This window comes from Raphanus sativus, chromosome 7 (assembly GCF_000801105.2).
Source record: "Raphanus sativus cultivar WK10039 chromosome 7, ASM80110v3, whole genome shotgun sequence".
Classification (NCBI taxonomy): domain Eukaryota; kingdom Viridiplantae; phylum Streptophyta; class Magnoliopsida; order Brassicales; family Brassicaceae; genus Raphanus; species Raphanus sativus.
The window spans coordinates 7,722,072-7,741,676 of NC_079517.1; the positions used below are offsets into that span (position 1 = coordinate 7,722,072).

The 19,605-nt window shown below is 32.3% G+C and overlaps 3 protein-coding genes across 4 annotated transcripts; 2 read left to right on the forward strand and 1 right to left on the reverse strand.

Annotated features, from left to right (window-relative positions):
* Positions 1–6,107: 6,107 nt before the first annotated feature.
* LOC108817583 (isochorismate synthase 1, chloroplastic) lies at positions 6,108–10,095 on the forward strand. Of its 2 annotated transcripts, none has more exons than XM_018590312.2 (15): positions 6,108–6,317; positions 6,409–6,609; positions 7,343–7,599; positions 7,682–7,799; positions 7,909–8,025; positions 8,118–8,267; positions 8,352–8,426; positions 8,502–8,570; positions 8,670–8,788; positions 8,900–8,957; positions 9,084–9,194; positions 9,330–9,414; positions 9,520–9,617; positions 9,700–9,792; positions 9,888–10,095. In XM_018590312.2, exons 1-15 carry the CDS (start codon positions 6,201–6,203, stop codon positions 9,948–9,950), a joined length of 1,731 nt encoding a protein of 576 aa, XP_018445814.1. In that variant the 5' UTR covers positions 6,108–6,200; the 3' UTR covers positions 9,951–10,095. The 2 variants fall into 2 exon arrangements, with proteins under 2 accessions (XP_018445814.1, XP_018445815.1); XM_018590313.2 differs by having other exon boundaries at positions 6,421–6,609.
* Positions 10,096–10,305: 210 nt separating this feature from the next.
* On the forward strand, positions 10,306–11,206 carry LOC108817584 (uncharacterized). The gene is made up of 2 exons (XM_018590314.2): positions 10,306–10,593; positions 10,707–11,206. The coding sequence occupies exons 1-2, from the start codon at positions 10,441–10,443 to the stop codon at positions 11,148–11,150; spliced, it is 597 nt and encodes a 198-aa protein (XP_018445816.1). The 5' UTR covers positions 10,306–10,440; the 3' UTR covers positions 11,151–11,206.
* An 886-nt stretch (positions 11,207–12,092) lies between these two features.
* LOC108817585 (calcium-dependent protein kinase 30) lies at positions 12,093–14,684 on the reverse strand. The gene is made up of 7 exons (XM_018590315.2): positions 13,846–14,684; positions 13,609–13,752; positions 13,380–13,532; positions 13,174–13,289; positions 12,926–13,093; positions 12,610–12,840; positions 12,093–12,529 (listed from the first exon to the last, which is right to left on the reverse strand). Exons 1-7 carry the CDS (start codon positions 14,519–14,521, stop codon positions 12,356–12,358), a joined length of 1,662 nt encoding a protein of 553 aa, XP_018445817.1. The 5' UTR covers positions 14,522–14,684; the 3' UTR covers positions 12,093–12,355.
* Between the last annotated feature and the right edge of the window lie 4,921 nt (positions 14,685–19,605).

The following is a 19,605-nucleotide window of genomic DNA, read 5'->3' on the forward strand; positions in this document are numbered from 1 at the left end:
ACTTTTTAAAAATTCTCGCTTCTACACGATTCCGCTTCCGCGTATCCGCTTCCGTTTCCATGTAACATAGGTTACTAACCTTATATATATATATATTCATGTTCTAGTGAAACTTTCGATGTAATAGTTTTATATTTCTACACCATACCTCAGATAATGGTTCGTATAACCATTAATCTCGATAATATTCCAGTCTAGGATTTAGTTCAGTCAGACCACTGGACCATTCAGGTCAATGTCAGCTTAGGATTGATCGGGACTCTTTCGATGGTCAGATTGATTTTCGTTCGGTTGGGCAGATGGGTTTGGATTTTGGTACCATATTATATTCAGGTTTATTACTTAAAAGAGTTTCAATGGATCTCGAGTAATGTATAAGAGATTTAGATCACTCTACTTACCGTCAATTAATTTTAAGTTGGAAACCTATAATAAACATGAACCTAACATAGTATTAAAACCTATTACACCTAACATTACTAAAAAGGTTTATAATCGATCCACACTCTTATAATTCGTCCCAAAGAGTGGCATGTGCTCTCGGACTCAATAATGTTCTACGAAATTAATAGCTAAAAGATATATTATCTCGAGGAATGTATCGGGATTACGTAAAAATTAATGGGCTATAAACTTTAATCTCTAAAATATATATGAATATAAACTCTCATCACATATTGAATTTCAGTGAGATATATAAATAATATATAAGAGATTTATTAATATTTAACACGAATAGTTTTAAGTTGAATGTCTAGTGAAGTTAACATAAGGTGTTGTTTTTAATTATGTGAGAACATACAATAAGTATATTTTCGGTTTGTGCCGCGTAAAGAGTTTTTTTTTTTGGCAAATTGATTTCATATTTCCATGCAAATCTCTTGTTTTTTTCCTAACCACCTATAATTAAATTGGCATGTGTACAACAATTATTTAGTACTTGACAATGACAATTAAGGACTTGTTTTTCTAACTAAGTTCAATATTTTTTAAATGGAGTGCGAACATTTGAATTTAGGTTTCAGTCTTACAGTCATACTTATAGAATTCTGCTTTCGACGTATGTGTTTTTCTTCTTTCTTTTAGCTCTTCACTAGTGGGGTATACATACTATCATTAATATTTTTGACGTTGTTAAAAGTTTTTGCATAGAGTAAACAAAGTATAGATAAGACTAGGTTTTAGACATTTTAAGAACGTGATTAAAACAACATCATGAGACACGTGATTTCGTAAAAACTATTTAGCTACGTGCGTATTATCATCATCAAATGTGTGTAAAATTAGGGTACATACAAATCAGATATCCAAGTTTTTAAAAGTATCTATGATTTGATAAATTTTGTCTGAACAATCAGTTATTCAATCCAATTTGATCTGTAACCATTCAGATATTCGGTGTCTTAGATATTCTATATTTTTAATTTCTGATTGGATATCTAATTTGATCATAAATAAAGTAGAAAAATATAAAAGAAAAACAAAATAATATAAAATAATAATAATATTATTACAAAAAATATTTACTTTTTAAAATTCTAGTAAATAATTTAATAAATTTAGTAAGTAAAAATGCTATAAAATTTATATAAAATATAATGTTTATATATCTTATATATATAATTTTTTAAAATATATGTTTAAATGCATATAACGGATATGATCAATTACCCGTTCCTAAAAATATTAGTATTTGTGATTGCTTCGATTTTTATGGATATTAAATATTAGTAAAGTTACAGATATTTTTGGTTCGAATAAAAACATATAACGAATCGAACCAAAATTCATGGAAATTTTGTTCTAAATTTTTGATATATAGCATATGCAACATAAACCTTAGGGTAAAATGAAAACAACTCAACAAAATTGACGTCTGCAACAACAATTCAAAGTCTTGAATAACAGAAAACAAATGTGACCATCAGGCATCAGTGACCGCGTCCAACAGTTCATGCCTTAAAGTCATCTATATTATTAAAAGAGAAGTACATATATAGAATGTCCCTTAGTTTTCAGTGTTATTTACACTTCTATGCCACTGACATTAAATAATATTTCCTATTTTAACGCTGTCTTTTCCACTTTGATTAATGCATTTTCCAAAATTAAATTTGAATTAAATACACAATTAAATAACACTTCATATTTTAATGCGTTGTCTTTTCCACTTACATTAATGTGTTTTCTAAAATTAAAATTGAATTAAATATACTTCATTAACTTTTCAATTAAATCAATGTCAAATTAAAAAAAAATACAATTTTGTTAGACAAACAATTCATGGAAATTATAATATCAACTCTTCGTTTAACAAATCTGAACGAAAAGAATATTATCAAATTTGAACCGAAACTAGATACTATCCAAACGGATTTACCATTTTGGTATCTAGAGAACCATAACCAAACCTTATCTGAACGAAATATTTCAGATATTCGAATGTATTTAAATCATATTTATATACTTCAATATGTTAGCTATTTTCGAGTTAATATCCAAGATATAAGTTATTTTAAGTTGTTTAAAATATTTGAAATATAAAAAATAGTCGAAAGTAAACATCTAAAGTAGATAAACAATAATCAAAACACCAAAATACTTAAAATATATATTTATTCTTCATCCAAATATTCAAGCTAAACCTATTTTAAAATTTTAATTTAGGTACTTTGGCTTACATTACTCAAATAATTTAAAGATATATAAATTTAAAAAATTTAAAAATAATTTAAACGGGTTATCAAACCCGCAAAGATCCGAATAAAACCGGAACCAAAGTTTATAAATACCTGAATAGAGCTAGAATCTTTAAATTCAAAATCTCAAACCCGAATAGATTTTAACCGGATTCGAGTTGATATGCAAATATCCACCCCTAACTTAGTCAATATAAAATGATCAAATATTACAAATATACTACTTAGTATAAATAAATAAAAACTAAAAATTGATACCTGTGCGGTCGCACGGGTCAAGATCTAGTTATAGTTAATTGTTTAATATCGTAGGACCGCGTAGATTACTTGCAGTTTATTCAGTTTGGTGCACACAAAAAGAAAAGTTTAATCTATCGTCGGACCGTGTATATTACGTGCTGTTTATTCAGTTTTACATCAGTCAATGCTAGTTGAATTATTAGTTGCTTTCATTATTTGAAAGACTTCCTAGGTTTTAATAGTTCAACATGTCATAAATTACTAATTAGATATTACTCTCTCTAGATGATGTTTTAAAAGACCTATTTTGTTTCAAATTACATGAAATTTTGAGATTTAATATTAACTTTAACATTATTGGAAACTGTTCAAGATTTTATGGTTTTTAATTATTGGTTAACTGATTTTAATATTATATCTTTAAAATACTTTTTTAGAGAGATTTAGTTTTTTAATCTTTGTGCATTAAGCCAAAACATCAATTATTATGAAACTGAGAAAGTAAAAAACAACAGAAGATGCATATCTTTTCCCCAAATTTAAATTTATTTCTTATGTAAAATATTAATATTCATACAACAACTGGGAGCCAAGCAAAATAGCCCAAAAACCAAAAATTCATAGAAACAGTGAAGACTTAAATCCACACTAAAATGACACAAGATAAACCATAAAAATAGAGGTATAACGACATTAAAACCAGAAACAAATAACATCTAAGAACATATCATAACACCTAATAACTTTTAGAAAAGAAAAAAATACAAATGATCGGGAGTTACCACTGCTGTCTATAAATAGCCCAACACCGGTAAATTTAACTTATGCACCAAAACTACAGTTACGTTTCTGCATCTCCCGCCAAACGATTAAACCAAGATCCAAAAACTTCAAACCTCAAGTAGGGAAACACACAGCTGGGTCTAAATTCTACAATCTAAAAAAGAAGCTCATCTAAACACTAAGAAAATGAAACCTTGCCAACCAAACCTCTCCATGAACACTCGAGCGAGAAGAACCAAACGGCAAGCAACCAAAGTACATATTACCTTAAAAAGAGACTGCTAAGTCACAACCAAAAGACCGTGTATGTTTGTTGCGGTTTATTCAATTTTATATCAACCAATGATAGTCAGAACCGGCTCTGAACCTTATTAAGTGAAACATTTGCAACATATCTCTGAAATTTTTGAAAAAAAGTTACATACTTATATATAAACCTCCAGAAAAAATTCTAGACCAAAAATTTGCAAAAGATATGTTTATATAAACATTGCCATAAGCCCTCAAAATCGCCATGGTGATAGTTGGATTATGGTTTGGTTTCACTATAATTGGCTTATTTAAACTTCCCTAGTTTGAATAGTCCGTCATGTGATAAATAACAATTTGACTTTTAAAGTCTTATAGCGTATTAAGCTATTCGTTTTGACCATGATGACTCAATTTGATAGAAAAATAACGGTCTCTCAAAGTAGCTGGTGAGCCGTCATAATCATCGTATCGACTTGGACTAAAATGTGTGTGTTTGGTTATTTCATGGAAATTTTGGGGAAATTGCTACACCTCTGCATTGTCCATCCTCCTCTCATTCTACGACATCGTTAGCTATACTCCACAAGGAAAAATAAAATGAAAACAAACTTTATATTGAGTTGTGTTACCTTTTTACCTAAAACAACAACATTGTGTTATATGTTCTTCCATACCGTGAATCTCAATGGGTTTCAAAGAGCGGTGCTGTTCCTAGCAGAAAAAGATGTTTCTATTCAATCGAATCCTCAAAAAATCTAAGAAGGGTCTGAACGGAAATTTTAATTATTTTTTCAAAAACATCGATAAAACAATTATGTAACTAAAAATTATGTAATTATTTCTTTCATTTTATAATTAATATACTTCATGTTCTTACACATATAAACATATATTTTATGGCTATTAATTTTAATTTACAATAAATAAATAATAATTTTAATAAATTGAATTATGTTATTTATAATTTATTATAATTCACATAATTAATTTTTATTGAAAATAAATTATATTTTATAAAATTATTATATATGTATATATATATATATATATATCTTAAAATAGAGAAGATACTATCTAAAGATCTCTATTTTATATTTTTTATTAATAAAAAAGGATCACTATTTTTTAAAATATATAGTCTCTCCGTTTACAAAGAGTACCACGTTAAAAAAAATCATATATATTAAGAAAATGATCAAAATGTATTTATGTTACACATATTCAACTAATTAATATCATTTAAATAAAATTATTTATAAATTAATATGTTTGTAATTAATAGTAAGTTAAAAATTACATTAAATTCTAAAATGATATTTTGTGTAAGAAGAAAAATATGTTACATCAACAATATTTTAGAAACCGATGGAGTAATTCCCTTCACAAACACTGACCTCGTCGGTTGCAGTAAATGAACGGTATGATCCGTCCGTAGTGTGGTATACAAGACTTTGACATTTTCCTTGATTCACGAAGACATCTCCCGCGATAGTTGTCATATATCCAATTTATTTGATAACATTCATTTATTTGTGTAAATTTTTAGCTACTAATCCTAATCTAACTTATTGTACTAATCCTATCTAACTTATTGTACTAATCCTATCTAACTTATTGTACTAATCCTAATCTAACTTATTGAATGGCAGATCAAGTGAAACGAAGTGCAACAATTATCCATAGATTCAGTGCTTTTTATACTATAGACCAGCGATTGAATAAACGCATTCACATACCAAACCAAACAAAACAAAACAAATTTTAGCAAAAAAAAAAACAATTGTCCATAGAAAAAGGTCCATCATAAATTGCACCTCCTATTAAAAATTAGTTTTAAATCTTTCACAATTTCGAAATATCTTTGGATAAATAAAAAAGTACAAAATTATCATCAATCATCACGTACATACTTATTTATGAAATAAAATGACAGATTAAGAATAAGAAATTGTTATTTGGATAAATAAAAATAGAATGAAAGAAAGAAAAGTAGTAACAAGAAAAGTAACGAACATTTCTAAGTAGTTTACAAGAAATTCCGAGAAATTAAAGTACAGGTGAAATGAATATTCAATTTTAATGGGCCCCAATTGAACCCCGTCGCACTTATTTAAGGGAGTGCCCATAATCACAATTCTTCAGATAACAAGAAAACAAGAAGGCATCTATATATTTTTAAAAACTCACTCACCATATCTCTTCCCTACGTTCTCTAAGCAATCTCCGATGGCTTCACTTCAACTCTCTTCTCATTTTCTGGGCAAAAACACTACAAAACACAACTCCGTTTCCATCTCCCATAGCTACTCCCAAACCCCATTCACCAGATTATTCTCCCGCAAGGTTTGTATGTTTCTCTCTGTCTTGTTGCGTTCTTATCTTTTTTTTTTTTCTAAGGACATCATTGTTTGATTATCTGATAAATGATTTTTAGATAAAATTTCAGAAGTTTATGTCGTGTTCCATGTCCATGAATGGATGCCATGGCGATTTCAAGACGCCACTTGGTACAATTGAGACGAGGACCATGGCGGCTGTTTTATCTCCAACTGCCGCCACTGAGAGACTAATCTCCGCCGTCTCCGAGTTGAAATCTCAACCTCCGCCGTTTTCCTCCGGCGTCGTCCGGTTACAGGTACATGACTTTCATTTGTTTTCGTTAGTGAAAGATCAGATATCGCCACGTGGTTGTTCTGGATTGGGTTGTGGTGACATATATAGGCTATATAATATAGCTCGTTTCCTTGTCGTATCGTTACTCCTAATCATTTAAGTTTTTTAAAATAAGACTATAAAAGTCGAATCATTTGGTTTGTTTAAATAAGAATGCACATACTATATCATTTTCCACTTGCTTTAGCTCTAGTAATTACGTAGTTTTTTTTCCTTTTTCACCGACGGTAGGGTAAAATGACATCGGTAATAAACCTCATCACTAGTACAAATTCTGGTTGATTTTGGTTATGAATCATAAACAATCTCTTAAAAGACAGTGGCTAATAATAACCAAGGAAGAAAGAAGATATGACTATTATTAAACACAAACTCGAAGTTGAGTCGTACCTACTATCTACATGGACGTCAACAACGAATAATTGTCCTTTCTAAGTCAATTAAATGTTGACCAAGTACAGAGTTGACTTAAAGCAGTCATAAGTACAAAAGACATTCGAGAAAAGATTAACGAATGTTCTAATCGAGTTTAACACTGTTAGTTACAAATACAATTGATGACTAGTTAGTTAGTGTCTAGAGATATTAAGCTAGAAAAGTAATGATTAACAGTCTTTTTTTTTGTTCTTGAATATTTTTCCCGCGCAAATTCTCAGGAACACTAATTTAACTCGGTTTGGTTTGGTTCGGTTCAGGTGCCAATTGAGCAGCAAATCGGAGCAATCGACTGGCTTCAAGCCCAGAACGAGACTCACCCTCGCTGCTTCTTCTCTCGCCGCAGCGACGTCGGTCGTCCCGATCTCCTCCTCGACTTGGCGAGCCAGAACGAGAACGGTAACGGTAACGGAGGCTCATCAGATCGCGATCTGGTCAGCGTCGCCGGCATCGGTTCCGCAGTGTTCTTCCGTGACCTAGATCCCTTCTCTCACGATGACTGGAGGTCCATCCGAAGGTAAAGCAATAAACTTTACGAGTTTTTTTTTTTTTTTTAATTTCGTTTCTCAGTGATCTGATTTGTTGAGTGCTTTTTGAAGGTTTCTGTCGTCTAAGTCGCCTCTGATCCGTGCCTATGGAGGCATGAGGTTTGATCCCAACGGAAAAATCTCTGTGGAATGGGAACCCTTTGGTGCTTTTTACTTTGCAGTGCCTCAGGTAACCTTCAAAGTTTTGATTTCTTCTCAAGAAGCACGTGACCCTTTTTTTTTTGCTTAATAAAAATCACGTGACTTGTTTTGTCTAAGTGGTTACTTCTCACGCACAGGTTGAGTTTAATGAGTTTGGGGGAAGCTCAATGTTGGCTGCAACTCTTGCTTGGGACGATGAACTCTCCTGGACGCTTGAGAATGCTATTGAATCACTTCAGGAGACTATGCTTCAGGTTGGATATATTGAACAAAGTCTGCTTTTTTTTTTTTGAAGTTATTGAATGGGTGTCTTTTATGCTAACGAGGACTTTGTTTTTGTCGTCAGGTTGTTTCTTCTGTTGTGATGAGGCTACGAAGGGAGTCTTTAGGAGTATCTGTTCTTAGCAAGAATCATGTTCCCACCAAAGGAGCGTATTACCCTGCTGTTGAGAAGGCTTTGGAGATTATTAAGCACAAGAGTTCATCTCTTAGCAAGGTAGTTTTAGTGACTAATTTTCGTACACTATTATGGTTTTCAGCTTAGCTGATGTTTTTTTTTTTAATGTTTGCAAAAAACCAGGTTGTGCTTGCTCGCAACAGCAGGGTTATAACAGATGTTGACATTGATCCCATTGCTTGGCTTGCACAGTTACAGGTGTGTGTCCATATTCACCTTTTAGAATAAAGCAAAGGTTAAGACTTGAATCTCACTTATGTTATTGTTTGACAGAGTGAAGGGCAGGATGCTTATCAGTTTTGTCTGCAACCACCTGGTGCACCTGCTTTTATTGGGAACACGGTATGTTATATAAGTGGTTTATTGGCGCATTCTATTTCATTTCACATATCTGGAAGAAACCGTTGATAAAGTTATATGTCACATATCTTGTGAGAACAGCCTGAGAGACTTTTCCAAAGGAATCAGTTAGGTGTGTGCAGTGAAGCTCTGGCTGCAACTAGGCCTAGATCTGCTTCGACGACACGTGATATGGAGATAGAGCGTGACTTACTAACCAGGTCAGTCTTTTTTTATTTACTTTACTGTTTTGAACAACAATCATAAATTCGATTTTTTTCATTGAAATTTCCGGATATGCATTACTGACTTGGTTTATCTAACTGCTGCAGCCCCAAAGACGACCTTGAGTTCTCTATTGTACGAGAGAATATAAGAGAAAAGCTAAACGTAAGCTCAATCTTATATCGCTCTGCATCTTTCAAACTTTTTGTCTACAGTTAGTTTGAATTTTTAGCATTTAACAAGTGTATTGACTCATGTTCTTATTATCCTTATTATTTTTCTTCTTCGCAGTCTATATGTGACCAGGTAGTTGTTAAGCCTCAGAAAACTGTGAGGAAGCTTGCAAGAGTGCAGCATCTATATTCTCAATTGGCGGGGAAGCTTAGGAGGGAAGATGACGAGGTGAGATAATAGTATTTGAATAATTGTACAACATGACATGATCATTTCGGAAACTAAGGGTTGTGAATATTTATCTCCAGGCTATTCTTTTCTTCACATTGGGTTTGACTCTTTTGTGGTATGTTTTATCTACAGTTTGACATCTTGGCTGCTCTGCATCCAACCCCAGCTGTTTGTGGGCTTCCAGCTGAAGAAGCCAGGCTTTTGATTAAGGAAATAGGTAAAAGATAATCTGCTTCTTTTCTTTTCTTCTTTCAGCCATCTCTCCTAGTAATAACTATAGATAATTATGCTTATTCAAAACATTTTTTTTTCCGTCGCTCAGAATCATTCGATAGAGGAATGTACGCCGGACCTATTGGTTTCTTTGGTGGTGGAGAGAGTGAGTTTGCAGTTGGGATCAGATCAGCTCTAGTCGAAAAGGTAAAAAAAGCTTACTTTAGGAAAACACTTTCCTAAGTTTTTCACAAACCGGTCTAAATCGTTTTCTTTTGAATTGTTATAGGGTCTTGGGGCATTGATATACGCGGGGACAGGGATAGTAGCAGGAAGCAACCCAACCTCAGAGTGGAATGAACTTGACCTAAAGATATCTCAGGTGATGAGCTGTTTTAAAAAAATGTAAACTTAACATTGAGTTTCTTTTGTTTCCAAAAAACATAATCTTATTCGTTTGTGTGGTTGGATTTGCAGTTCACCAAGTCAATTGAGTATAAGGCAGCAGCAACAACTACAACTCTGCAGACAATTAATTGAAGAAAAGAGTAACAACATTTGTTTTTTTTTTCTTCTTTTAATTGTATGGGAATGGGGTCAGGTTACAATATAAAAATCAGTGTGTTTGTTTGTTTACGTTGTAATTTAAAAAAAAATAAATAATAATTACTGAAATTTATAGGCTTTTTCTTGATTTTTATTTGTTGATAGGCTGGGGCTGAGTCTTTCCTGGTTGTAATTAAGCCGGGCCTAATCTGATTGTTAATCGACCGAGTTTTTATGATCTTCATGCCTTAACCAATAACCACTATGAAGATCTTGAATTTACAATTTTTAATTATACGTAGTCTGATAATTATTAAAAACAAGTGAAACCCGAGGATAAAGCGCTAACGAATATGATTGGTCGAAATCACAAAGACACAATCTGACGTGGCAGTTTCTCAGTCTCCAGAGTTTCCAAATAGTGTGCGAGGGGGCGAAGACATCTCCAAAGTATTGTTTCTTCATCGCTTCAGATCATCATCCAATGGCTGTCAACGCTCCCATATCGTCTCCGGCAGCTCACCCGCGAACACAGTTTCTCTCCAATCCCGTTCTCCCCCGCTTCCAACGGTCATACTCCGCCGTAAAAGCACCAGCCGCAGCCTTCTCCGTCGTCTCAATGGCTCCTCAGAAGAAGGTAAACTTTAAAAATCAATCTCTTCATTTTCATTACATGCCTAAGTCCCCAGATCTTCTGCCCCTTTCACTGCATAAAGTATGAATCTTAATAGACACTTGTATATATATTAGGTGAACAAATATGATGCCAAGTGGAAGAAACAATGGTACGGGGCGGGACTATTCTTCGAAGGAAGCGAAGAAGTAAACGTCGACGTTTTCAAGAAGCTTGAGAAGCGAAAAGTGCTGAGCAACGTTGAGAAATCTGGTCTTCTCTCGAAAGCAGAGGACTTGGGAGTCACATTGTCATCTCTTGAGAAGCTTGGTGTTTTCTCCAAAGCAGAGGAGCTCGGTCTTCTCAGTCTCCTTGAAACTCTAGCCGGTACATCCCCTGCGGTCTTGGCCTCGGCTGCACTCCCGGCTCTGACGGCTGCTATTCTAGCTCTGGTGCTGATTCCTGATGACTCTACTACTCTGGTGGTTGCTCAATCGGTTTTGGCTGGTGCTCTTGCGCTTGGAGCTGTTGTTTTGTTGGTTGGTTCTGTTGTTTTGGATGGACTTCAAGAAGCTGACTGATTCTTTGCTATGTAAAAGTTGTAAACCAAACTTAAATAAACCTTTTGTCCAATTGATTTATGTTAGTTTGCTGATATCATAAATTTAAGGTTGAGTGATTCGGTATATCATAGTATAAATGTCTAAAAATTTGATTTGGATATCTACATTAGCAAAGTGCAATTATCTTTTCAGTCATACATCTAAAAAAAACTTTATAATCAAGTGTATTTCAGCTGAAACAATATAATGATGGATAATCGATGTGAAATAATATGGACCGACAATGCCGAGTAAGCATAGGAACCCAATTAGCTGTAGATGGTAGGTGCGTTATAGGTTCATAGTAGACTATTGTCATAAACAAGTCAGAAAGAAGCTTTATAATAACAACTAGATCATGACCCGCGCTTCGGAAGCGCGGAATATTTTATGATTCAAAATTTTGTTAACAATGATACAAATATTTAATATGTAAGAATTTTGTCTATTTAAAAAACTGCGTTTGAATCAACATTTTTAAATCTAATTTAGATCGTCGAGCCAGTAAACCCGGTAATCCGATATATAATCATGTTTGAATTGGTTAAAAAGTAATGGGTTAATAAGTTTGATTTGAATCCACTTTGAATATATCATATAATACGACTATTATATAAAATTAATTGGTTAAGGAGTAATGTATTGCATGTTGATTATCGCATGGACTTATTAGATGATGATTATGAAATCTCAAATTTAACATTACTGCATGTTGGTTATGAAATCAATTGGGAAAGAAAATATTTTTTTTGAATAGAAAGAAAATGGGCCAACTGATAAAATGAATGTATATAAGGTATTAAGTTAGTATAGAATAAGGAAATAATTTACTAACATTAATTGTTAGTTAATAGGATCAGAAAATATATCATATCTAATAGTAGGTCCAATTTAAAAATCCACCTAGAAAAAGTCATAATGTTTCTGTTTTAATAAGATAGATTAAACAAACATTACATACATAATACATTCATTCTCCAGTGAAGAAAAAGCCTAAACTAAAGGTCCATAAATTACAAATTTTGAACTTCCCAAACCAAAAGAATCACTAGAAGCAAAGTGAAGTAAATACAAAATTACACATGAAAAAAAGAAACTCAGAAAAGAAAAACCTTCTTCTTGAACAGAGGAAAACAAAGCCATCAGCTTGCTTCTGTTTTGGTAGATAAAACAAGTGTAAAAGATCAAACAGCAATAGATTGTCCAGTGAGAGCATCATGTAGATGCAATGACCCATCTTTCATCAAGTTTATGCTTAAGCTCTTGAATCTCTCTCTTGAGTATTGTCTTGATGCCTTTCTCCAATCAGTTCCAGCTTTCATCATCACCACAAACTCATCATAGTTTATACGCCCATCCTGCATACTCAAACATTAGTATATAATTAACATCTTTTGATAAGAAGAGTCTTTAAAGGGTGTCAAAGAGATTATGTGACCTTGTCAGTGTCAACTTCACGCATTATGTCGATTAGGACACTGTTGTCTGGTTCACCCAACTCATCTGTTAGAGCTCTTCTTAGTTCATCTGATTCGATGTATCCACTTCCATCTTTGTCAAAGAACATAAAAGCTTGTCTGAAATGTTCATCATTCTCCATCTTCTGCAAGTGTATTATCACTGCTACAAACTCTCCATAGTCCAGGCATCCATTTCCATTAACATCCGCCTGCATCAAAAAAAAAAAATCATGAACGTGTTAGTACCAGAGAAAAATATTTTTGAATCTTTTGATCAAGACAAAAAAAATTTACCACTTCCATCAACATTTTGATCTCTGGTTCACCTAGTTGTGAACCAACTTTCTTTAGTCCAGCTCTGAGTTCTGGATAGGTTATTTTACCGTCGTTGTCATCATCCATCAGTGTAAACATGTCTCTTATCACTTCAACTTCTTGAATAGACAAGTGCTCAGCTATTACCTGGAAGCAAATCAAAAGGAAGTAAGTGAAAGAAACCAAACCAAAAAAGTATAAACCAATGAGATGCAAACAACACTTACACGCAGAGCTTTCTTTTTCAATCTATTCATCATGGAGAATTGCTTCAACCTTGACCTAACTATATCCCCTAAAGGAACATTTGGAGCTTTCTTCGCATTCTGTATCCAAGGATGATCTAAAAAGAAAAAAAAAAGGGTAACAGACACCGTCAAGTAGAGCAGAGAGAACATGAAAGATCGATCACAAGATCTATCAAATCATTTACCAAGAACTTGCTGAGCAGTCAAACGCTTGGTGGGATCAGGGTTCAGCATCTGCTTCACAAGGCTCTTTGCGCTATCAGATATCTGAGACCATGGATCTCTCTTGAAATCAAGAACTCCCCTCAAGATTGCAAGTGCCACACCTTGTTCAGTCTCTGCAAATCAAAACCTCGAATCATTCAGTATAGATACTAAACTTGTTATCAGGAACCAAATCTGGTTTGCTTATACCAGCCCAAAAGGGAGGAACACCACAGAGCAAGATGTAGAGGATAACTCCTGCGCTCCACACATCAACCTCTGGTCCATAATCTCTCTTCAACACTTCTGGTGCCATGTAATATGGACTCCCCACAATCTCTGTAAACCTCTCTCCTGCAAAAGATTCAATCAACAAACATTCAAAGAACAACAATGCGATCTGAATCTCAAAAAAAAAACTTTCTATTTTGGGAAAGTTTTACATACCAGGCTTGAAGAGCACGGATAAGCCAAAGTCAATGGCCTTAAGCGCAGAGTTCTCCTTCTTGTTAGCGAACAAGAAGTTCTCAGGCTTCAAGTCCCTATGCATAACACCATTCATATGACACATCTTCACGACCTCAGCGATGGTCCTCGCCACGGTGGCCGCCGCGCGCTCCGTGTAATGCCCCCTGGCGACGATCCGGTCAAAAAGCTCGCCTCCTTCGCAGAGCTCCATCACGAGGTGCACGTTCTCGTTGTCCTCGTACGTCGCCTTGAGTTTGACCACGTTGGGGTGATCGGGGATGGTGGACATGATGGTGACCTCGCGGCGGACGTCCTCCACGTCGACGGCGGTCCGGAGCTTCCGCTTGGAGATGGACTTGCAAGCCAGGGCCTCGCGCGTCTCGCGGTCGGTGCAGAGGTAGGTGATCCCGAACTCGCCGCGGCCGAGCTCGCGTCCTAGGATGTACTTGTCGCTGATCTGAGTCCGGTGGCTCATGGGGACGTCGGGGAGGACGCGTATGGGACCGTGGGATCTCAGACCGTCGGGATCGTGGTAGGTGTTTGGTTTTCGGACATGTCGTTTCTTGTTTTTTTGGTTCTTGGTTTGTTTTTTTGAGTCTGCTGCAGCTGCTTCAGCTTCAGGGTCAAAGTTCACGCAGGCGATGCAGTTACCCATGTCTGAGTTTTTTAAACTCAGTAAGGAGAAGAAAAACTGAAGATGGTTTAGTTTCTGGAGAATTGACGGTAACGGCGTGTTTTTTCCGGCGAAACCGGCGAAACCGGCGAAGTTTGTAGTCTTTGCAGAGGAAGAGAAGATGAAGAAAGGTTCGTCGACCTTTTTGTAAATTGTCAGTTTGATGATATTTAAAAAAGTTGTATATATATCTATCGTTAAAATATGAATGAAAAAAGCAACTTGATCTGTATCTGTAAATTTAAATATATTTTTTTAAAGAAAAAAATGTATTTGAGCGATTTTCTAAAATTTTAAATTGTTTTGTTTTTTTAAAAAGAATTATAAAAAATGTTTGGAGTGTTTTCAAACGGTTAGTTATTATATTATACTTACAACAGCTTTTATTACTCTTTCGTGTATTTAAAAGAGTAGATTTAAAAAAAAAAGATGAGTAGGAAAATTTATTAGCCGTCGATTTGTTGAGGTGGAGAGCTGAGGATGAAGTCAGGTGGAGTTGTTGACCATGGAAGTGGATATGGTGACATTGTCAAAAAAGTGTGACGTTGGTTTCATTTGAGTTGTTGGTATTAAGTATTAACCAGAATCATTGTATGTTTGAAACCAATAGAGTTGAGTATGTAATTAAACTTGTGAGAGTTGTTTTGTCTTTGTCCCCTCTAATTACTTTACTTAATTTACTAGCTTTGGATTTACAGAAACATTATAGTTTTTTTTTGGGTGCCATATTTTATACACTCTCCGTAAGAAAAACAATCTCACGTAGTCAAAACATTGAAATTTTAAAAATTTCGAAATAGGTATATAGTTGATTTGAAAGTTTCTGCAAAGAGAGATTTGGTGAAGATAATTTCAATACCTATCAGATATGTAACCAGTATAGGAGAGATTAGGTGTAGACTTTGTCAGTATAAGGATCAATCAATCGTACTTTATTTATGACATAAGAAAAATAAAATGGAGAGTAAAAATATGAAGATTTCAGCAATCAAAAGTCAACAAAAATGCAAACGAATGGGAACGTCTTCTTCTTTTTCTCTCTCTGGTAAATAATTCTCATTCAAGCAAATGTGTCGCCATGTCGTATCCTTTTTTTTTTTATTAACTAGAGGGTGATCCAAAGGCTTTCTAGGCTCAAGACTAATCTCCCTGAGACCGATGCCATGTCGTATCCTTTAGTCGTTTGCTTTCAAAAATTTAGGTTTACATTCTAAAGATAAATAACAACCTAACATGTGTCATTTTTTGCAAACAACACTGTTATCTACGGTAATTGTGTGCATTGCATATTCATCAATTCATACTTTAATAGGTGAAAAAGAAGGTCTTAAATTTATTTTCCGGCTGTAATTCCAACCGACAATTATTGCAATTGGCAAAAAGTGAGTGAAAAGTAGAAAGTCACGCAGCGGGTCTCCTTTGTAAATAAAAACATTAACAAGTTAGGAAAATAAGAGGGAAAATCGCATAAAGAACTTTCAAAGTGTCACTTATTACCACTTTAAACTTTGAAGTTTTTTCACTAACATTTTTAACATTCAAAGTGACATTTGTATCATAAAAAACCTCTAAAGCAAAAAGTTAACCGGTTCAGCAGGTAATTTTTCAAAAATAATCATTTAATTAATAAAATAAACATAATTAAAAACTAAAAAGTCCAAAAATAAATAAAATCGAAACTTTTAATAAAGTTTACAAAAATAAAAAAATCAAAAAAAAGAATTAAAATTTTAGAAAGTTAAATAATTTTAACAAAATAAAAATAACTAAATTTTTAATAATAAATAAGATTAAATTTAAATAGAAGAGAACTAAATAAAAAGTTCAATTTAAAAAAAAATAGAAATTCAAAATTCAAAATAGTTTTTAATTAAAATATTTTTTCAGAAAATATATCATATCATCGTGGACAATAACAATTTCAAATATATCACTAGTGACAATGATGGTTTCTGATTTTTATTGAATTTATGAGTTTCTATTAAATTTTACGATTTTTGTTTAATTTTCTGTTTTTTTTTTAATTATTAGTAAAATAATCAAAAAATAAATAAAATCAGAAAATTAAACAAAAATCGTAAATTTAATAAAAACTCATAAGTTAAATAAAAATCAGAAAGTTAGAAAAAAACAGAAAATTAATTAATATTTAGAAAATTAAAATTCAAAAATAAATGAGATCAAATTAAAAAACAGAAAAATAAAAAATTCATATATTTCAAAAAAAAGTGAAAAATTAAGAGTTTGAAAAAGTTTTTTTTTTTGTCATTTTCAACGATGATGTTGGAAACTATCATTGGAGATATGACAATTATCGTCATTGTTAATGGTTATGTGAGAAACCATCATCTTCACTTGAATTTTGAATTTTGAATTTTTTATTTTTAAAAAATTTGTGAATTTTTAGAAAATTATTTAATTTTAAAATATTTTTTAATTTTTTAGAATTTTAATTTCTTTTGATTTTTTTTCATTTTTGTAAATTTTATTAAAAGTTTCGATTTTTATTTATTTTTGGATTTTATTTATTTATTTTGTTTATTTTATTAATTAAATAATTATTTTTGAAAAATTACCTGCTGAACCGGTCTAACTTTTTGCTTTGGAGGTTTTTTATGATATAAATGTCACTTTGAAGGTTAAAAGTGTTAGTGAAAAAACTTCAAAGTTTAAAGTGGTAGTAAGTGACACTTTGAAGGTTTTTATGCGATTTTCCCGAAAATAAGATGTAGAAGCCCCAACACATGTTATTATCCAATTTAGGTTTACATTCTAAAAATAAATAACAACCCAACATATCTCATTTTTGTGCAAAACAACATATTTTATTTTAATTTAAACAAAATTCAATTTAGTTGAAAAAGAAATGTAGCATTTTAAAAATGCAGATCAAAATCTAGTTTATACTTTTAAAGTTGAAAAATGTCTTAAATTTAGTATCTACTTTACACTCATCAGCTTTCATAATATATATATACACACTAATGTGGTATTAATTTAATTCTACAAATCCATGAAAATGAATAAATTATGAGCGGGACGATGCCAATAAAATTGATTGTTATAGTTTTTAAAAAGGAAATGATGGACCATGTTTTATCTTGTGCAACTTTTAAGCTGGCAAATTATTAACAATATTTGAAAAGCGACTTTGGTTTGATGAGGGGAAAAACATGAGATTGTGTATGAAATGATGGGCTCAACTCATATGCTTGAGATTGCATGTGTATGTGGCGTTGTCATGCCAACTATTCAATTTATTGTAGCCCCATCACTTTTTTTCCATAGCCCCCTTATCTACAACCCGAACTATATATATTTTAAATATGAATGAATCGAATCCTAAGTGATTGTGTTTCAACCTGAGAAGACTGTAATTATTTATTGTCTGCGTTCGGTGTGGTTGTTTACCATCCGTAGAATTTGATTGGTGATCTCTTGATTTTAGTCTTTTTCTTTTACCATTTTAAATGTCTAAGACTTCTACGAAATGTTTTGAAAACCGACCCGGACATTGAATCGGACGACTTACCGGATCACTGAAGCATTGGGTCGACCGCGGATGAACCGCGAATGAACCGTAAATTAATAAATGAATTAATTTTATTATATAATAATATATTAGCTAATCAAATAAAAAATAAAAATATAGAAACTAAAGTTAATACTTTCTAAATATCTTTAAAACATAAAATAATAGTTTAGATATGTATATATTTTACGTTTAATAAATATTTAGAATACTTAACTTAACTTTTTTATATTTTTATCTTCATTCAATATACAAAACATCGAAAAATAGTTTAGACTATTTAAAAAAATTATAACTAATTAAGAGTTATGACACTAAAAATCAAGAATAAAATTCATAAATATTTATGTCTAATGTGAATAATAAATTAAACTTATTAACAACTAAAAAAAGTTATCTATTGGTTCAACCAGTGGTTCAACTGATACCGAATTTTTGGGTTTTAGTGGGTTTTTAAATTTTGGATTTTTCACAAAACCCAAACCAGATTTATTTTGGGTCACCGGGTTTATCGGTTCAACCGCAGGTCCGGATCGGATTTCAAAACACTTCTACGTAATACAATGATTAAAGTTACTCTTAAAGTTTTTAATTTTATGATCAATATCTAAACCAAAATCTCGTTAATCCACATTAGGATAGTACTAAAAACTAGTTTTACCCAGTGGCGGATCTAGAATAATTAGTTGACGGGGGCACATAACAAATACACATATTCAATAACATTAAATAAATATAAAAAATTAATTAATAGAAAATAAAAAATAAAAAATCTATTTTAAAAATATATTAAACTATTAGTTATTAAATATAGACTGTAAAAATGAAAAAAATATTAATTTTGTTCAACTCAGAACAGGTCTTATAAGAACTTTTTTTTTTTAAAGTGTAACTAATCACAATAAAATACTGTTGCAGTTAAAACTAATTTTCATATATATAAAAAATAATCTTCACGTTTACACATATATATATTAATATACCCATATTCAAACAACTTGTTTATAGTCATCATATAATAAGGAGATGAACTCTAAAATATATAACAAAAAATGAGTAGATTAATTGGTTTTATTTCTTTATTAGCAATTGCTAATGTCTTCTACTAAAAGAATGGACTAAAAAATGGCTCCAAATTTTAAGATGAAATGTAAACTGTAACAGAAAGAACAATGAAAAGTCAAATAAAGAAAAGAAAAGAGATCCTAAAAAGAAAAAAAAATTAACGATAAAACAAAAGGTGTGGGATAATTTCACTAATAATAGCTGTAAAATTGTAAAATTGGACATGTCAACAAGACATTAATTATACATCCAAGATAAAACCAGGAAAAAAATATACGTGTTGGCTTCCAACCTGTAAGAACTGGAAGTGACCGAGGGCATTTTTACCAGTTGCTCCATCAAAGCCAATAATCACGATGCTACTAAATCATATTGATAAAATAGTAGGGGGCACGTGCCCCCGTACTGAGTACTGTAGATCCGTCCTTGGTTTTACTTTTACCCCCTAGTTATTAATGAGTCATAAAAC

What these genes read in the sequence shown, in the direction of transcription:
- LOC108817583 (XM_018590312.2), top strand. Translation starts at nt 6,201, where the DNA reads ATGGCTTCACTTCAACTCTCTTCTCATTTTCTGGGCAAAAACACTACA. An exon ending in GATCAGCTCTAGTCGAAAAG is followed by an intron (nt 9,618 to 9,699) that starts GTAAAAAAAGCT and finishes GAATTGTTATAG; the next exon opens with GGTCTTGGGGCATTGATATA. An exon ending in TTGACCTAAAGATATCTCAG is followed by an intron (nt 9,793 to 9,887) that starts GTGATGAGCTGT and finishes TTGGATTTGCAG; the next exon opens with TTCACCAAGTCAATTGAGTA.
- LOC108817584 (XM_018590314.2), top strand. Translation starts at nt 10,441, where the DNA reads ATGGCTGTCAACGCTCCCATATCGTCTCCGGCAGCTCACCCGCGAACA. An exon ending in CAATGGCTCCTCAGAAGAAG is followed by an intron (nt 10,594 to 10,706) that starts GTAAACTTTAAA and finishes TATATATATTAG; the next exon opens with GTGAACAAATATGATGCCAA.
- LOC108817585 (XM_018590315.2), bottom strand. Translation starts at nt 14,521, where the DNA reads ATGGGTAACTGCATCGCCTGCGTGAACTTTGACCCTGAAGCTGAAGCA. An exon ending in TCAAAATGTTGATGGAAGTG is followed by an intron (nt 12,841 to 12,925) that starts GTAAATTTTTTT and finishes TTTTTGATGCAG; the next exon opens with GCGGATGTTAATGGAAATGG. An exon ending in GTGAAGTTGACACTGACAAG is followed by an intron (nt 12,530 to 12,609) that starts GTCACATAATCT and finishes TTGAGTATGCAG; the next exon opens with GATGGGCGTATAAACTATGA.